The sequence below is a fragment of the Belonocnema kinseyi genome, chromosome 3, assembly GCF_010883055.1.
Source record: "Belonocnema kinseyi isolate 2016_QV_RU_SX_M_011 chromosome 3, B_treatae_v1, whole genome shotgun sequence".
In the NCBI taxonomy this organism is placed as follows: Eukaryota; Metazoa; Arthropoda; class Insecta; order Hymenoptera; family Cynipidae; genus Belonocnema; species Belonocnema kinseyi.
The window spans coordinates 103,089,983-103,109,376 of record NC_046659.1 but is presented as its reverse complement, the minus strand read 5'-3'; the positions used below and the strand labels follow the sequence as shown (position 1 = coordinate 103,109,376).

The window sequence follows — 19,394 nt, the reverse complement described above, 5'->3', positions numbered from 1 at the left end:
ATTAAAAAAAAAGTTGAAAATAAAAAGTAATGTTTTTTTATCTGATTACGAATGTCTTAAGTTTACAAAAAAGTCAGGCATTTAAAACAAAAAATTTGCACAAAAGTTCTTTGTATCCTAATGTTCAAGGAAAACGAAAACTGGGAGAATTTTTAAAATGAATATTCGGGGTAACCCTGATATAATATTGTTGTTAGTAATTTAATTAGTAAGTCAGTAATTAATTGCCTAGTATTTTTTTTTGCAATTGCTGACTCCTGAAGATTATTTTTTTAGCTATACATTTGATTATTCGTTTTAAAATTGAAAAAATTATTGTTGAAAATTCTACTATTATCGCAGAAAATTTACTTTTGGTCTAAAACTTATATTTAAATACTTAAAAGTCACAAGAAATCTTTTCTGGATAAAAAACAAACTATTTCTTTTAATTTGTCTTTGTAATTTAATACTGTATATATTTTAGTAGAAATTGCATCGTTCTTAGATAAAAACGCAAGGTTATGGTTGAAAATTCAAAAATTTTGTTGAAAAGTTATCATTTTTGGTTACAAATTCAACTATTTCGTAGAAAGCTCACTTTTTATTTAAAACTCATATTTTGATGTTAAAAAGTAAAACTGAAATATTTTTTGGATGAGAATTAAATTTTTTTTCAATTTGTCTTTTTGAATTAAAAATTCATCTGTTTGAGTAGAAATTTTATTTTGCTTGGATAAAAAAGCAACTTTTTGATTAAAAATTAATCTTCTTTGTTTAAAAATTCAACTATTTTGTTTTCAAATTTTGGGTTGAACCACCTTTTTGTTAAAGATTTCTATTTTTAGTTAGAAATTGATCTCCTTAGTTGAAAGTTTAACTATCTTGATTAAAACTAAAATATTTGTCAATTAAATATTTAACTGTGTAGGTAAAAGTTAAAGTACTTCTTAAAACCTTGTTTTCTAGAATGAAGGTCAATAAAAATCAAGAAATTAATTCTCAACAATAAATATAATAGTTGATATTTTAAGCGAGAATAATTTTAACTTAAATAGAAAAACAGTTAAAAAACGCTTTAAAAACAACGCTTTTTCAAAAAAAAAGACTTCTATTTTCAACTAAATTGTGTAATCAATTTTTTAATTACAAAAATTAATTTAGAAGAAAACGAAACGATTTTTAAAAAATAGTTCAAGATCCAACAAATAGTACAGTTTATTACAAAATGAATTTCGTACCAAAAATATGACAGCAAAATTTTCAATTAAAAATAATGAATTCCTACCCAAAAATATTGGGATTTTTTATTGGGTTCTATTAATTCAGTTCATATTTAATAATAAAATAAATCAGAAACGAGAAAAAGGGAAATAAGACGTTGTTCCCTGTTTTCTTCGGAACAGGGGAAAACGATGAATTTTTTGAAAAAAGAGCAATTTTTTTTTATTCTTTAAAAACAATTGAAAAATATATAAAATATGCATGGACATCAATGCAAACGGTCCGAATTATTATAAAAAATTTATATTTTTAGAACAAAATAATCTTATTTACTTATTTCATTAAATATTATTATTTAGTAATTGCCTATTGAATAAATAATAATCTTAGAGCTAAAGAGAATTAGATTCCTAACAGGCGTAACGAACGATATCATGAATTTTTTACAGTTTTTAATTTATTATTTTTTAAACAAATGTAAAAAAGTATATATTGTTAGAAAAATTTGCCATCTGAGGCTTAACTTCATATTAATTTAAAATAAATTGCGAGCATATAAATAAGACACAGAATGTTGAGTTGAAAATTCTCTTCATAGAAGATTAAACTTTTAGTTTAAGAATTTAACTATTAGATTGAAAATTTCATTAAAAATTAAAATTTTTGGTTGAAAATTCATGAATTTGCTTACAAATTATTCTATTTTGGTAAAATATCAATCTTTTTGGTGTAAATTTTACATCTTTGGTTGAAAATTAGATTGTTTTTATTGAAAATTAATTTTAATAACTAAGAAGTGCATTATTTCATTTTTTTGAAGTTTTCCTTTTTTTTCATAAATAAATAAGTTTTAAAATTTTAAATTTGTATCTGGAATACTGTCTTATTCCGTTTATTATAGATCCTCTGTTGAAAATATTGCAAGATTCTCTTAGTTTCAAGTCTAATATCGTATTATTTTTGGAAACCATAAATTACGTACAATAATGGGGGGGGGAATATTTTGTTACAGTTCGTTACTTTTCATATTCAGAAAAAAATAAATTGCCCCAAGATTTCCTTTCAAGATATCATTTCAAAAATTCAAGATTTCAAGATTTCATTCAAGATTTCATTTCAAAAATTGAAAGAAAATGGAAGTTATAATGATTGTAAATATTTTTTTAATCAGTTTAAGAGTATACACAGATCAGCAATCCAATTTTAAACGCTCTAAATTTAAAAGTGGTCCACGTCTAAGTTGGAAAATTAATTAATTTCAAATGCTAAATATAGTTGACAATACAGCTATCGAATTCTCAATCAATAAGATAAATTTTTAGTCAAGAAGAGTAATTTTTTACTAACATAAAATATTTTCTTACTACATAGTTAAATATTCACATAAAAAAAGAAAATTTTCAAGCCAAAAATAAAATAGTTAAATTTGTTGTTAAGAAAAATAATTATCAACAAAAAATGGATGCTTAGCAAAATAGGTGAATTTTTCAACCAAATCGATGAATTTTCTGCTAATTAAGATAAAATTTCAACCAAATAAGGAATAGGGTAAATGTCAGTTAGAAAAGTAAAATTTTAAACTACAAAAAAAGAATTATTTAACAAAATAGTTGTATTTTAAACCAAGGACATGAATTTTCACATAAAATGATTAATCCTTAGCTATAAAAATTAATGTTTAATAAATAGTTTGTCATTCTATTAATCAGTGGAATTTTCAAATAAAAAGCTAGATTTAAAGCCAAGAAAATTAATTTTTTACCAAAATGACGAATTTTTTACAAAATACATAAATGAATTTTTAACGAAATAGTGGAATTTTTCAATGAAAAATATCACTTTGTGATCAAAAAGGAAATAATTTAATTTTCTATACTAATAAGATTAATTTTCTAATTAAAAGACGAATTTAAACAAGACATACCTGGATTTTCAACAAGATATTTGTATTTTTAACTTCAAAAGATCGGTTTGCAGCCAACAACGAAGTAGTTCAATTTTCTGTTAAAAAAATAATTTTAAACTAAAAAAAAACGAATTTTCAACTTGAAAAAAGGCAGTATTTTGAACAAGGGAGATTAATTATCTACTTAAAAGACGCATTTTTAACAAAATGTATGCAAGAGCTTTCATATGAAAAAGTTGAGTTTACAACCAAGAATTGAACAGTTAAACGTTCTATTCAAAAAATTAATATTCCACCAAAAGAAAACAACGAAATTGTCAAAGAATAGTTCAATTTTCTACAAAAATGATGAATATTCCACTAAAGTAATAAACGTTCAAAAACAACAAAATTGATTTTTTAACCAAAGAGTTAAATTATTAACGAAAGAGTTGAATATCGATCTAAAATTATGAGTCTCCCTCCAAAAAAAAGATTAATTTCGAACAAAGTATTTTAACTTACAACCAAGTGGTAGAATAGGGTTCAAAAAATTATAAAGATACATTAAAAATATTATGTTATTTTTTTTTAAGTTCTCCAATTTTTATTTTTTACGTTTTGAATTATTTATATGTTAACTTTTACTGGCAATACATTTTATATTTTAAAATTTGTTGGCAATTTAAATTCAACAATTTTTAACTTTACACGTTCGAATTTTTCAATGGATCTAGTTTGAGTTGTATAATTGATTAATTTTAAGCTCAAAATAACTAGAAAAAATAATTTAAATCAGGATTTAAATTTTATCTTTCGACATAATTTTCTGTATTTTAATTTTTTTCTCGCCATATTTTATCGTCAACGTAATTTAATACAAAAAATTCTAAAGAATTTACGATGAACTCCAGGCAATTCAGGATTAATTAAAAAAAATGTATGTCCAGTAAAATATGTTCAAATTACAGAAAATTATAGATCAGGTACTCCACTCTCCGGAAGAGACAACTATTTCCGAAGAGAAAATTAAAATGCGGCACAGTATCAACATATTATGAACATAAGTCATTTGATTATAACATTAAAATATTTTATTAATTTTCTGGCTAAGGCTGTTTCAAGTTATTGTCAAAGTGACTCAGCCGGTTAAAAATTTAGACAAAATTATTAGATATAAAACAATTCTCATGATAAAATAATAGAAAAACAAAAGCATTTATACAAACCAACTTCACCCTACGAACGGGACGTTTCAGCTGCATACACTTGTTGATTATTAATAATAATAGTAGTAATAATAATTCGCAAGAAACCTTTGAATCTGTAACTAATTCTATTGGTTTTAAGGTTAAGGAATATAATTGAAGTGGCTTAAACTGAGACAGATCACTCAAATAAAAATCGTATAATTAGTTAGCTGATAAAAATAATATTTTTACACTAGTACCTTAAATTCTTCCTGCAATTTACACCTGTCTCGTTTTTTACACTTCAATCAATAAAAACTCACAACACTAGGATAATTCAATTGAAAATTACAGTTTTATTGCAAATTTGTACAAATGTCATGAAATCAGTGGATGTAGTGAGCTCCATAGGTCAAATGTGAGGGGTAGGCAGCAGCGTAGGCCAGGGGTGCGTGGGCTAGAGGTGCGTGGGCTATAGGTGCAGCGTAGGCCAAAGGTGCGGAATATGCCACATGAGCAACAGGGGCAGCAGCAACAAGTGCAGCACTTTTGGAAACTTTGTAGGTGTTGGCGTAACTCGTGGCGACTGGAACTGAATGCACCACTGGTGCTGCAGCCACAATTGGCTGGCTGATGAACCCTGGTTTGGCGAAAGCCACAGCCAGAACGCAGGACAAGAGAATGCACAACTTGAACATCTTGAGATTGGTTGCTAGATTTGCTTTTTTCGATTGTCGACTTGACTTGCTGATCGACTGTGCTGTGGACCGAAAAGTGTCTCCCTTTTATATCGCTCTCCCCCCTCGTCAACCTAGACAGACCCAGAGATTCTGACAGACCTCACATTGAACGTCAAAAAGAATGTTCGACCAATCAGGTTCGACTGGGCTCGGCGATACATTTTCACAACAATCGTAAGTACACAACCTGCGTTTACGATTAGTGTATGCGCCAAGGTTTTGCGTCTTTGTCCGATTTCGCTGACCCAGGTGGCCATCAAACGAGTCGCGTAACTCAATCCAAGATCATGAAATTTCTGAGGCAGAATATGAATTACGACAGACCTTCATCTTCCAGACTGTACAGGGGATTTTACGAAATTAGGAGGTTTTTTACAGTAAATTTTAGTTGGTAAATTTGATCCCGAAATTGGATCAAAATGATATGCAACGCTTTTATACGGATTTCGGATTTTTTATTTAATCAGCAAGCTGCGCATCAGAATGATCAGATTTTCAAGATAAATTGCTGGTCATTAATTTTCATGAGTTGAAACTCGAGTGGCAGCTATTACATCAGGACCAAGTCATGACTGTCTGCATGCACAATGAAATTTTTAAACTGGGCTTTCAAAGTCATTTCTTTCATTTCTTTTAGAAGAAATCTTATTAAATTTTATTAATTACTTTATCAAAGAAAATTAAAAAGACACACGTTTTAAAGGAAAAATTTTAAATCCTATTTAACGTCAAATAATCTAGTTAATGGGCAGAATTCCTGCAAATAAAAACAAGTATCCAACGACCAAATTTGAAAAACCACCATAAAAAGTTTCTAGTGCAATTTGAAAAAAGACAAAATTTTTTCTAAAAATAGAAGACAAATTTTTTGTTACAAAAATAAAAAAGAGGAAAGAAAAATGAGAGGGCAACCAACCAAATCTCCTTCCTTCTCTTTTTTGAAATTTGTTTTTTCTTTTGAATTTTTATTATTATAAAATCGAAATAATGAAACTATTGGTGAAAAATAATCACTATCCTTCCTCTTTTTTATTTTTGACAAAATAAAATTATTTTTTATTTTAGAAAAATGTTTATCTTTTTTTCAAATTGCAACAAGAGCATTTTATTCTGGTTCTCCAAATTCGGTCTTTGTATTTTTGGTTTCATTTTCAATAATTCTGCACAGTAAAAATAATAATTTCGAGAGCTATAGAGACTTATAGGCTAATGATCGAAATTTCTAATTTTCCCCCAAGCCTGAGATAAAAAGGTCCAAAAAAGTTGTAAATTTTTCAGAAGGATTAGTCTTTGTGGCTTTAAAATAAAATATTTTGATGCAAATTCATATTTTTAGGTTAAAATCTCAACTATTTGGTTAAAAATTCTTTCTTTTCTGGCATAGAAATTCAATACTTTATAAAAACCTCAAATATTTCGTTGAAACTTTATGTATTTTGTTGAAAATTCGTACTTTGGTAGGAAACTAATCTTCTTGGTCAAAATATCATCTGTTTGGTTCAAAAATCAACTACTTTGCTGAAATTTGAAATTCTTGGGTAAATATTTGCTTTTGTAAAAAACAAAAATTTTCCTTTACAATAACTGTTCAAATTCAAAATTTAACTATTTCAGTTCAAGCTTTATCATTTTATTTGAAAATTTATCACTTTGCTTGAAATTTTAATTCTTGATTTGGAAAAACTTAATTATTTAAATTTAATTACTAATTGTGAAAAAATATACAATTTTTTTTAATTTATCTTTTTTAATTCCAAATTCGTGTGTTTCTTCTAAAAAGTGTGTTTTTCTTTTACTGCCATGAATTAAAAAAATTCTAAGAGTAAATTATATAACAATATTTACTTTGAAAAATAAAATTTTCTATATGTTAGCTATCTACTTGGACCAATTTATTTGTATCGATGTAATTATAAAAATTTTTTGTCAAGTATATGCATAGACAATTTTCATTTTTTGCAAAATCGTGTTTTTTTCTTCTAAAGAATAAAATGTATACACAATAAACTTCAATTTAGCCACATTTTTCATTTTTAGTAACAATTTGTGTAACAAAAATTCAAATATTCAGCATTTATCCAAACTTAAACATTTTCACATAATAAACTTAAATCGATCAACATTGGTTATGGTTATCGACAATTATTTTTTTTAAAATCGCGTATAATGTGGTTAATTGTTTGACGGCCATTCGATATATTGCCATGAAAACTTATTTCATTTGAACCTTTCTACCAAACGTCAAGGTTGAAGCTATAAAAGAAGTTCTTTTCTTTTCTGGCTGTTATTATTCATTTATTTTATTTAATTTTGCGGATCAGAGAAATTGATTACAAAAACTGATTATACTTATTAATTTGTATGATTGTTGGATGCATAATTTCTAAAATACATGAATTATACACTTTTAATAATAATCACTGATATCATGATATTTTACATAGATATAAGTAAATAAAAAAAGGGGTAGTTCATAAAAAATTTAAAGTTTCTTATTAAATAAAAAAATTATAAATAACAATTTTTGGATCAAGTTTGACCAATTTTTTCCAATTTATTTAACTTTCTTTTTAAAAAAATTCTCTAATCTAATCGAAATTGAAAGCTTTGGGTTAATTTGTCCAGAAAGACTTTTTGCCCCAATACGGACGTAGCGATTAGAAAATAAAATATTAATACTAAATAAGTAATTATAGTTATGAAATAAATATTCTATTCTTAATAGGGCATAGCAATTGTTATCTAAATGAAAAATCAATTTTAATAATTAAAGTAATCTTGTCCTTGTAAAACAAAATTTCAAAATTCGATATTTTCTGTTGGCAACTGTCTGTTGGCAATTTTATCATTTATAAATTTCCGAATTCTTGGTTTTTATATCTCTTGTAATTTTAAGAGCTATTTAGAAGGTTTTAAAAGATTCAAAAATAATATTAAGCTTGAAAAGATTTCAAAACTTTTTTAAAGTAATATAGATTTCTGAAGATTCCCAAATAAAATCTGGAAACCTTCGAGCAATGTTGAAAAGTATCGTGATAATAAATTCAGAGATTTTAAAGCATTTTACAATATATTCGAGTATATTTCGGAATGATAGAAAAATCCCGAAAAATAAAATTCCCGATTAATAAAATCGCAGAAAAAATACGAAATTGGAAAATTCCCGAATAATAAAATTGCCGAACAATAAAAATACTAATTAGTAAAATTCCCAAATAATAAAATTTTCGAATAATAAAATTGCCGAATTATAAAATTCCCGAATAATAAAATTCACGACAGTTCATCGTATTACAGAATTGGAAAATTCTTGAATGATAAAATACCCGACAGAAAATTGCCGAATTATAAAATATCCGAATTGGAAAATTCTCGAATCGTAAAATTCAAGAAATTAAACAGTTACAATTTTTTATAAATATATTCTATTGATTACAAACACAATAATGAAATATTATTTTTTTCAATTATTTAAAATTTTTTTAATTTCGAAAATTGTTTGAATTTAAGATAACAATAATTTTAAAAAAATATTTCTGGGTGACGCATTTTTTTGAAAAGTACAGAATTTAAAAAAAAAATACAAAAAGCGTTCGCAAAAATCGAATTTTTAATTTATATATTTTTTGTTTGAAAAACTTTATAATGCACGATGAAAATGGAGAGTGATTTCTTTGGGTTCGAGAAGCAAATTTAGCCAAATTTAGAAGTTGTCAAGAAATCCAATTTTCAAGTTCAAAAAATGAGAATTTAGCTTACAACTACTGAGTTGCTGAAGTTACACACTGCAATCAATAAAATAAATTTATAAAAAAATTGTAATTGTTTAATTTCTTGAATTTTACAATTTGGGAATTTCCCAATTTGAATATTTTATAATTCGGCAATTTTCTGACGGGTATTTTATTCTTTGGGAATTTTCCAATTCGATAATATTATAAACTGTCGTGAATTTTATTATTCGGGAATTTTTTATTTTGGAAATTTTATAATTTAGCAATTTCATTATTCGGGAATTTTCCAATTCGGTATTTTTATTTTTCGGCAATTTTATTGTTCGCGAATTTTAATATACGGGAATTTTCCAATTCGTTATTTTGATTTTTCGGCAATTTTATCAATCGGAAATGTTCTAATTCGGGATTTTACTGTGTCGAGAAGTTAATTTTTAGGAGGTTTTCAGTCTCTATATTTCAGAGATAATTAGAGGCTTTAAAAAAAATTTCAAAAATCATTTTAATTTTCAGGGATTTCAAACATTCAATCGAATTCTAGATTTTTAAATATTTCAAAAAAAAATTTCGATTAGAAAATAAAATATTAATAATAAATAATTTATTAGAGTTATAAATGAATTTATAAATTTTCTTTGGACATTCAAATTCTGATTTGACTAAAAAATAAACGTTCATAAAAAAATTGATCTTGTCCTTGTTAAATAAAATTAAGAAATTTGATGATATCATTTGCTAGCAATTACAGAAAAGTTGTCGAAACAAGTCTCATTCGTACTTTCGCGAATTGTTTCACGTTCCATGCGAATTTAAAGTACTGACCGATTACTTAATCATACGTTACCTGACCAGGGTAAACAAGCGTTCGAAATAGCCTCTATTACAATATTATTGTAATTATATTTGACGGGTTCATTACGACCAGTGGTACAATTCCGCAATCTCCATATGATTAATATAATTGTCTAGATGCCTAAAAGTCTCTATTTCCAATACATGGATGTTATGCACAAGAGATTATGCACGAGATACATACGTGGGGTATTTCTGATTTTCACTAAACCCTCTGGTACTTCTAAATCCAGCTTTAGTTATGAAACAATATTTGATTTTGTAAAAGTGATAATAATTAATTATACACGTGGAGAAATTGCACAATTTGATCCCGATTCCCGAAGTGGCAAAGTGGGGCAAAATGAGGTATCGGTGGACAAATTAACTTTCAGCCCAAACTATTCAACCGATTAACATTTTTTTCCTAGGTAAAAACTTATGCAATTTCTATCCAATTTTTCGCGGAATATTTTTAACGATGTTGTTCAACTTTTTAAATTAACAATGAAAATTCATTTGAAAAAAATTCGAAGATGACATTTTGTGGGAATTTATCCAATTTATGTAGAAGCAAATAATCAACAAAAGTTAGATTTTTAGTAAAAACGATATATAGCCCATTATAACGGGCTTATTTCAATAAAACCCAATTTTGACAACATTAACTTGATTATTGGACGTCAAATAGGATTTTAAATTTCACTACTGAAATTTCAAAATTGGTTTGTCTTATGCTTCTTATTATTCACATGATTATAAATCAATTGTACTAATTATACAAAATCAACTAAAGTAATATTTTTATTTTTTTTAATTCTTATAAATTACCTATAATATAGCACTTGGTCGTTATAAATGTTGTTGATAAAAATATAAATATTTAAAATTGTATTGTGACTTTTGTGATTTATTGAATTTTGCGCCAAAAAAGATGTAAACCATCCATACTCAATTCAAAGAAAAATTAAAAAAAAAACAATAATCTATTGTATAAGCAATAAAATAAAGCTTTTAACAGTTTTCATTGCCACTCGAAATCATTCAATATTATTTTTAATTCAAAAAATACGATTTCAAACATATCTTTCAAAAAATAACTCTTCAAACAGATTTTACTTGTTTAAACAATTAAAAGATTTTCAATACATTTTTTCTAGACACTAGCCATTTAGAAAAATAATTTTATGTATTCTATCTTATTTCATTTTTTTAAAGTTATCGAAAAAAAAACTGCTTGAGCAAATGAAAATTGTTTAAAAAAATAGAGATTTGTAAAAGTTAGAAAAAAAATCAAAATTTGTTGATTATTCAAAAAATAGTAGCATAGAATACCAATTTAAGCAAAAATTGACTCAATTTTTAGAAAATTGGTAAATAAACAATAATTAATTATTTAAATAATTACACAATGTTTTTTAAAGAAATGTACTACTCCAAAGAATTACCAACTATTGCATTTCAATAATAAAATACGATTATTTGTAACGTTTTTTGGGAATAAATAATTGTTTAAATAAGTGACATTTATTTAAGCAATTAAACATTGTTAAGAAAGACATGAAAAATATTTAAATTGTCTATTAGTAATAATTTGTTTGAAAAAGAGGACAGAAATAACTTGGCATGTAGGTCAGAAAGCCTTTTTTAAACCACCCTAATCAACATATTTATGAGAAAAAATGCTATAAAGGCAGTGAAATTAAAAATTTTTTTTTTTAATTTCAAATGGTATGCAATTTTTATTATTGAGGTGAACTTTTTGTAGATACTACTTAAACCTTGTATATCAGTTTAAAAATCAATTTTTTTCGTTTTTAATATAAATCGTTTCTAAAATTAGGCTTTTATCTAAAAGACATTCTGATGGAAGCAATTTTTAGATCCTGTGATTTAAGAATATAATTTTATAAGGGTGTGGCTCATTTGACCTCTGAAGTAGCCAGTCTGGTACCTGGTCATTCACACATGGTTAGCAAAATATAAAACAATAATGCTGAGAAACGCACCTTGATCAGAATTATCCTGTTTGGCGAGTCGATAATGACTGAGAAATCAGGATCAGTACAAGGATGAGGAGTATGTGTGGTTCAATATACTATTTATCATTCAGTGGGCAAACCTAGATTTTTTTCTGCACGGAAGTATGAATTTGACCAGATAAAAAAATTTGGTACTTTGTTCTGGTGCACTCTACTTTCGCCTGCGGTGGATCCGGGACCAGTTGACCTTGAAAGTTTTCTCGCCAAAGGGATAAATCGAAAAAAAGTTGAACAAAGTCGATGGGAGATTGAAGTTGATGAACTTAGCAATTTTTTATTCAGGAAGGTCATTACGGGGTAGGGCACAATACAAATTCTAAAACGAGATTGTTGCATTTATTTAATACTGCAAGAAATTCTAACAATTTTTGTACGTTTAAAATTTTTTTTAAATATTTTACTTTTAAAAAATGGATAAAAAGTATCAAAAACCCTATTCAAACTAGTTTTAGGTAAGTTATTTTTTTTTAATTGGTTACAGTTTCTAGATAGAGTAACTGCAAGTGACTTAAAAAGTTACTTCTTTCACTTCTATTTAAAAATCAAATCAACCTAAATGATAATTTAAAAAAATAATAATTTAAGCAGAAATAGGCATTAGTTAACGAACCGAAAAGTACTAAAAATATTAACTATCAAAAAAAGGGCATTTTCAACCAAATAGTTGTGCTTCCTATCATTTTCAAACCCAAAAAAAAGTTCGTTTTCAACAAAATTATGACTACTTACAAAAATAGTTAAGTTTTTAACGGTTTTCAAACCAAAAAGACGACTGCTCAACAAAAGAGTTAAATTTCGGACAAAAAAGTTAATTTTTAGCCAAATAGTTGAATTTTCTAGAAAATTTTTGAACAATAAAAATACCAAAAAACCAAGTAAATTTTCTACCAAAATAGTTCAATTGTTAATTTTTAAAATTTAGACTTTTTTACCAAAGCAGATCAATTTTGAAAAAAGAACAAATTTGAAACCAAGAAAAAAAGTTTCAGTAAGCTGTTAAATTTTCAATTTTAAAAAATTGGCTTCTTTACAAAAGTATATCAAGTTTGAAACGGAAAAGTCAAATTTCGTCACAAGAAAAAAATTTGTTAACTAAATTGCTTAATTTTGAATTTGAAAAATGGATCTGCTTCACCAATTTAGATTAATTTGGAAAGGAAAAATCGAAATCTCGAACAAAGGAAAAAAAAATTCCCGAAATTGTTGATTTTTTAACAACAAAAATTGTTTTATTTTACCCAAATTTATAAATATTGTAACAAAAACCTCAAATTTTAAACCAAGAAAAAAATTTTCACTAAATTGTTGAATGTTAAATTTTAAAACATTGGATTTTTGCCAAAGTAGATAAATTTTGAATTATAAAATCTAGCTAAATTTTGAACCCAACAACAATTTTCAATAAAATGTAGAATTTTTAAATAAAGAAAATTGGATCTTTTTTCAAAAAAAGATTTCAACGAAAAAGCCGAATTTTGAAAGAAGAAATAAAATTCCACTTAGTTCTTGAATAATCAATAATAAAAAATGAATTTTTTACCAAATTATATCAATTTTAAAACGAAAAATCCAAATTTTGAACTAAGAAGGAAAAATAATGTCCACTAAATTGTTAAATTTTAAAACCGAATATGTGATTTTTTTAACAAAACGGTTACTTTTTATTCGGAAAAAATAATTTAATTGTTAAAAAAATGCATGAATTTTCAAACCAAAAAATGAATAAAGATACAAAATTTTACCAGAAAAAAAATATATTTCAAAATATGCAGTATACATAAAATTTAAATGTATTATTTTATTTTTTCATTCTTCAAAAATTAAATATGTAAATGCTTGATCAAATATATAGCACTGCAGGTTTTTCAACAATTTTGCATATAATTCTTTAATTTCAGAGATTTTAGAAATAGTCCAAAATAATTTTAAACTTCATTAATTAAAATTCCAAAAATTATTTAATTTAAAACTTGAAATGAGTTGAAAATTTTTTAAATAAAATATAGATGTTTGAAGATTTCAAAATAAAATCTTGAACCCTTTTAACGATTTTGAAAAGTTTTAATACAATAAATTAAAAGATTATAAGGCAAATTCTAAAAAGATATCTAAGTAAATTTAAGATATATGCAAAGGTTTCAAAAAGCTTTAAAAATAATTTTAAATTAGAAAAAGTTTGAATTTAAAAAAATCAATTTGTAGATTTCGAACAAGAAATTTAGGATCCCGAAGGTTTCAAGAAAATAAATCTGTTAAGAATTCTTCAACTATAATGTGTTTTTTCAATATTTTTGTTTTCACGAAAGGTTGATTTTTAATAACATTTATGTTACAGAAATAATTATTTTCAGAAATATAAATTTAATTGCATTTGAATTAGACAAATCAATAGACAATTTATGTATAATTTTTAAATCTGCTATCAATCAAGTAAAACATTTTCTCATTGCAAATTGCTTCCCTTCAAGAAATTTGGTTTACAAAATCAATAAAGTCTATTGATTAGGGCCACCATTGTCAATGAAATTTATTATCAAGGCTTAAAAAAATGTTCCTGTTGCTTTCATGAAAATAAATTTTTTTCTAATGTTTAACATTTTCAAAAATTTTGAGCAAATTAAAAATCCAATGTTTCTTGCAAATTGAAAAAAATTCGGAACTAAGCACGTCTTTTTAAATGATAAATTTTTCATTATTAATCACTAGTAAAAACTGTACTTATGTAAAACATTTGCAATCGGCCCTGAATTAACAGGACTTTTTTTTATTCCTAAGATTTCAATTGCCAAATAAAAAAAAGAAAGAACAGAAGATATTGATCGAGTTTAATTTTTTTTTATATTTTAGCCAACAAATTATGTACCCTTAGCGTGAATTATTTCAAGAAGCACCTGTTTTCCAAGTAATTTCAAAATAAAAAAATTATTAGTTTAATTTTCATAAAAAAATCGTCCTTTTTACAAAGGGCATAAAAAAATTTTTTCCAATTTTTTGGACAATGTTAGGTATGAAAAATTGTATGTAACAATTCTTTATTTTAAATCATCACTTGGACATTTCTTGAATTACTAATACGATAAAATAAGGATCTATTAAGAAAAATTTGATTTGAATATTTTTTATAACAATAAAAATTAATTCAATTAATTAAAATTCATTAAAATTCATCGAATACATTAAATTAATTTTCTCCAAAAATACAATTACCTTACTTAGCAAATTAATTTTTCATAAAATATTAGTCATTGGGTATTCTAATTGGGATTGTTAAACAAATGTGTAATTATATTTCATGGTAACATTTATCCAAACATTTTAGGAAAAAAACGTATCGATATAATTTGCTGTGGAAAATGGCCTTCATTTGGATAATTCAACTGGACTTGGATACCGGACTTCATTTCACACTATAAATTTTTAATTGGGTTAATGTAATAAATAAATAATTTTTTTTTCGTCGGACGAAATTCCTGAACAATTTGGCAACTTATTTTGTAAATATTTGAATCTGAAGGTCAATAATAATAATAATAATTGTTATTATCATTATATAATCTCATTCAACTCCCTGGTCACGAAAAACAGGTATATAGAAATGTAAATTGTGTCTACGTGTTTCAACGACCTTACGTAATCGTTGGCTATTCTTCTAAAGTGGATTGCACTCTGCAGTTAAAATGGGAGCAAAGTCTCGTTTGTACAACTTTCTCCAAATGATAAAAATACAAGAAAAATATAATGTACTAAATAAAATGCAATATGACCTTAACAGATTTTATTTACAAATTATATAAATAATACGTGGAAAAAGGTCCTAATTTTTTTTTGGCAAGTGGGACATCAACAAAGTTTAAAATTTTCTAACTTTTTGAAAAAAGATTTAAAGATCGCTTATGTCAATGTTTTCAAATAAAATCTTCATTTCATTCAAATAATCGCTCTGTGTTATGCCAAAATAAAATAAAAATATATTCAGAAAGTGAAAAAATGTTCGAAAAATTAACGGCAAAATCTTTTTTTAATCCATTTGATAGCTAATTAAATTCCGCATCGATTGAGCCTCACTGAAAGGATTTTCGATAAATAGGGACCGAAATAGAATGTATGGAAGACGGACCTATTTTCCATTTTTGACAAATTTTAAATTTACAATTTTCACTCTGCATCCTTCAGGAAATTAAATAGAAAATTTTTAACTTTCCGTAATTTCGGTTTAAAATCTCCTCTTGAAAGTAAGCCCGAAAATTTATAAAAATAGAAATTCGTTCTCGAATTATCATAAAAAATGCGGAAGTACACAAGACAAAAATTGGTTAGTTGAGCGGGACTGCACCTTGACCGATCGATCTTCATCTTCAGGCACGCTTCCAAATTTGAATGATAATTCGATAAGTAACATAAATTTTTACAGCTTCATTGCCTTATTTTAAAAAGGAGAGTTCAAGCTTTAATTTAGTGAAGCGGCAGTCCCGCTCGAACGATCGATTTTCGTCTTGGGCACTTCCACATTTTTTATGATAATTCGAGAACAAATAAATATTTTCACACTTTTCTGGGCTCATTTTAAAGCTGAAATTTCAAGCCTTAATTTAGCAAAATTTCCAATTTTTCAATTCACTTCACTAAAGAATTCAAAGTGCAAGTTGAAAATCCAAAATTTGTGAAACGCAGAAAATAGGTCCGTTTTTCTGACGTGCTATCTCGGGCCCTATTTATCGAAAATCTTTTAAGTAAGACTCAATCGATGCGGAATTAAATTAAATTTCTAACAAGCTTTAAATCAAAGTGTTAGTGATTTTTTGGCAAATTTTTTTATGTTCTGGGTCCCCCAAATGTTATTTTTTGTTGCAAAAACTGGATAGGGGACATTTTTGACAACTTTTTAGGTTACTTGATTGGCTTTTAAAATAAACTTAGCAGACAGATAGGTGGTCAAACATTTCGATTTCGTAAGCATCGATATATTTTTCGTATTTTTACTAGCCAGCTCTGTGAGTTCTGCTAAGTAAATTTAAATATTTGAATTTCGTGAAGGGCACGTTTTATTTGGCACTTGAATTAATAGGATGCTTAATAAGGCAAAATGTAAAAATTTGTCAAAAGTAAAGGGTCGAATCGCGAAATTCTTTACGGAATTTATTAAAGAATTAAAAAATATGCTGGAAGAACAATGTTTCTTATCAGTAAAAACAGGATTTATTTCTATAAATAAATGACTGAATAGTGTATTTGTTTATAGACTTTGTTTAAATTAACAAACATTATTGGAAGGACAAAGTTTCCTAATAAGCATCTTTTCCAAACCAATTGAAAGAAGTTTTAGTGAAAATAGAATGTATTTATGTAAAGATGTTAACGAAAAGTGAATCTGTTAACATTTTTTGTTAATAACATCATCAAAATATATAAACGTTGAAAAATTTTCCTAATTAAACATCTTTTTTAACCCAATTTAAAATATTTTCAGTGGAAGCATAATGTATTACTGTCAATAAATCTACCGAATAGTGTATTTGTTTATAGAATTTATTTTTAATAATAAAAAAGGTATTTTAAAGACAAATTATTAACAGAAAATCAATTCTGAAATATTTCAAAGAAGTTTTAACGAAATCTCTATGTATTTTTGTGAATAAATTACCGAATAGTGAATTTGTTTAACTTCACTTTATTTTTAACGCAGAATTGCACTAAATGAATAACTAATTTTGTTTCAATTAATTGTGGAGTCATGAAAAAATTCGCAAGTCAATAAAATTGTTTGAGTTAGGAAGGAAAAAAATGTGTAAGTTGGAATCCGAAGAAAATGAAAAAACTATTTTTTGAATCAGTGAATATATTCTATTCTTTTTTTTTAATTAGAAAATTAAAATTTCTGATAATATAAACAAATTCTCCGATAACTTAACAATTTATGACAATAACACATTATTTTGATTTTATGGGAAAACACTTTTTTGGTGATTGAGGAATTTTTTCTTTTTTTGCGAATTTTCAAATATAATAAAAATTTATTTTATTTTTTATTTTTTATTATTTATCATTCTTTATTAGCAAAAATTAAACAAACATAAAATTCGCCACGATTGTTAAACAAAATTTCTATTTTGTTTAATTATAAATCAAAAATGAGGAAGAAACCAATCGATTCAAATAATTTAAGCATCTACACACAAACGAAAGAAAATAAATTTTCTTTTTTTTAACAAATTGTTTTGTTAATAATTATGAGCAATTTTATTATTCGGAAATTTTATCATTTGGACATCTTATTATTCAAGAATATTATAATTCGGGAATTTTCAAATTTCAGAATTTCATCATTACAATTGTATTATTCGAGAATTATCCAATTTTAATTTTTATAATTTGGGAATCTTATTATTAGAGAATTTTATTATGCGGCAATTTTCCAATACGAGAATTTTCTCATATAGAAGTTTTATTATTCAGGAATTTCACGATGTCGGGAATTTTATTTTTCGAGATTGCTCAGTCTTCTCAAATTTCGGATGGAAAATAACCGAATTATAAAATATTTTATAATTTGGAAATTTTTTAATTCGGTAGTAATATAGACTGCTCAGGAATATTTTCCTCTACAGGAATTTTAACACTCAGAGAATTTATTATTTAGGAATTATATCATTGAGTAATGTTCTAATTCGGGAATTTCACAGAGTCGGGTATTTTATTTTTTGTTATTTTTCAGTATTTCAAATTCTTGATAAAAGATTGCAGAATTATAAAATATTTTATTAATCACTAATTTTTTAATTTAGTAGTCTTACAGACAGCTCGAGAATTTTATTATTCGGAAATTTTCCAATTCAGAAATATTATTACTCAGAAGTTTAATTATTTGGAAATTGTATTATTCTGCAAGATATTATTGAATAATTTTCCATTTTCAGAACTTCAGAGTGAAGGGAATCTTATTTTCCGGGATTTTTCAGTAGTCCCGGAAATTTGATTATTTTGGGAATTTTATTGTGTCAGGGATTTGATTTATTTGAGATATCTCAATCGTCCCAAATTCTTCATAAAAAAATTGGCAAATTGTAAAATATTTCATTATTCTCGAAATTTCCAATTCGGTAATATTACAGGCTGTTCGGGCATTTTAATATTCGGGAATATATAATTGGGTAATCGTCCAATTTGTAAATTTTATCACTCAGAAATTTTATTGCTCCGGAATATATTATTGAGTAATTTTCAAATTTGTGGAATCTTCAGTCGTCCCGGGAATTTTATTATTCCGGAATTTTACAATGTCAGGAATTTTATTTTTCGGAATTTTTCAGTCGTCCCGGGAATCTTATTATTTGCGAATTTTAAAGTGTAGGAAATCTCTGTCAGCAGGTTTCAGTCCTCCCGGGAATTTCATTATTCGGGAATTTTACAATATCGGGGATTTTATGTTTCGGGATTTATGTTACAGAAATAATTATTTTCAGAAATATAAATTTAATTGCATTTGAATTAGACAAATCAATAGACAATTTATGTATAATTTTTAAATCTGCTATCAATCAAGTGAAACATTTTCTCATTGCAAATTTTATTTTAAAGTGTAGGGAATCTCTGTCAGCATGTTTCAGTCGTCCCGGGAATTTCATTATTCTGGAATTTTACAATATCGGGGATTTTATTTTTCGGGATTTTTCAATCATCCCAAATTCTTGATGGAAAATTGCCGAATTAAAAAATATTTAATCATTCGCGAATTTTCCAAGTCGGTAGTATCACAGACTCCTCGAAAAATT

The 19,394-nt window shown here is 25.8% G+C and overlaps 1 protein-coding gene across 1 annotated transcript; it reads right to left on the bottom strand.

Moving 5' to 3' along the window:
• Window positions 1-4,659: 4,659 nt before the first annotated feature.
• Window positions 4,660-5,017, bottom strand: LOC117169690 (cuticle protein 38-like). Its single transcript, XM_033356174.1, has one exon. The coding sequence runs from the start codon at window positions 4,974-4,976 to the stop codon at window positions 4,665-4,667; it is 312 nt and encodes a 103-aa protein (XP_033212065.1). The 5' UTR covers window positions 4,977-5,017; the 3' UTR covers window positions 4,660-4,664.
• Between the last annotated feature and the right edge of the window lie 14,377 nt (window positions 5,018-19,394).

Bases quoted from the DNA above. Each gene is read 5' to 3' on its own strand.
- LOC117169690 (XM_033356174.1), bottom strand. From the start codon at position 4,976: ATGTTCAAGTTGTGCATTCTCTTGTCCTGCGTTCTGGCTGTGGCTTTC.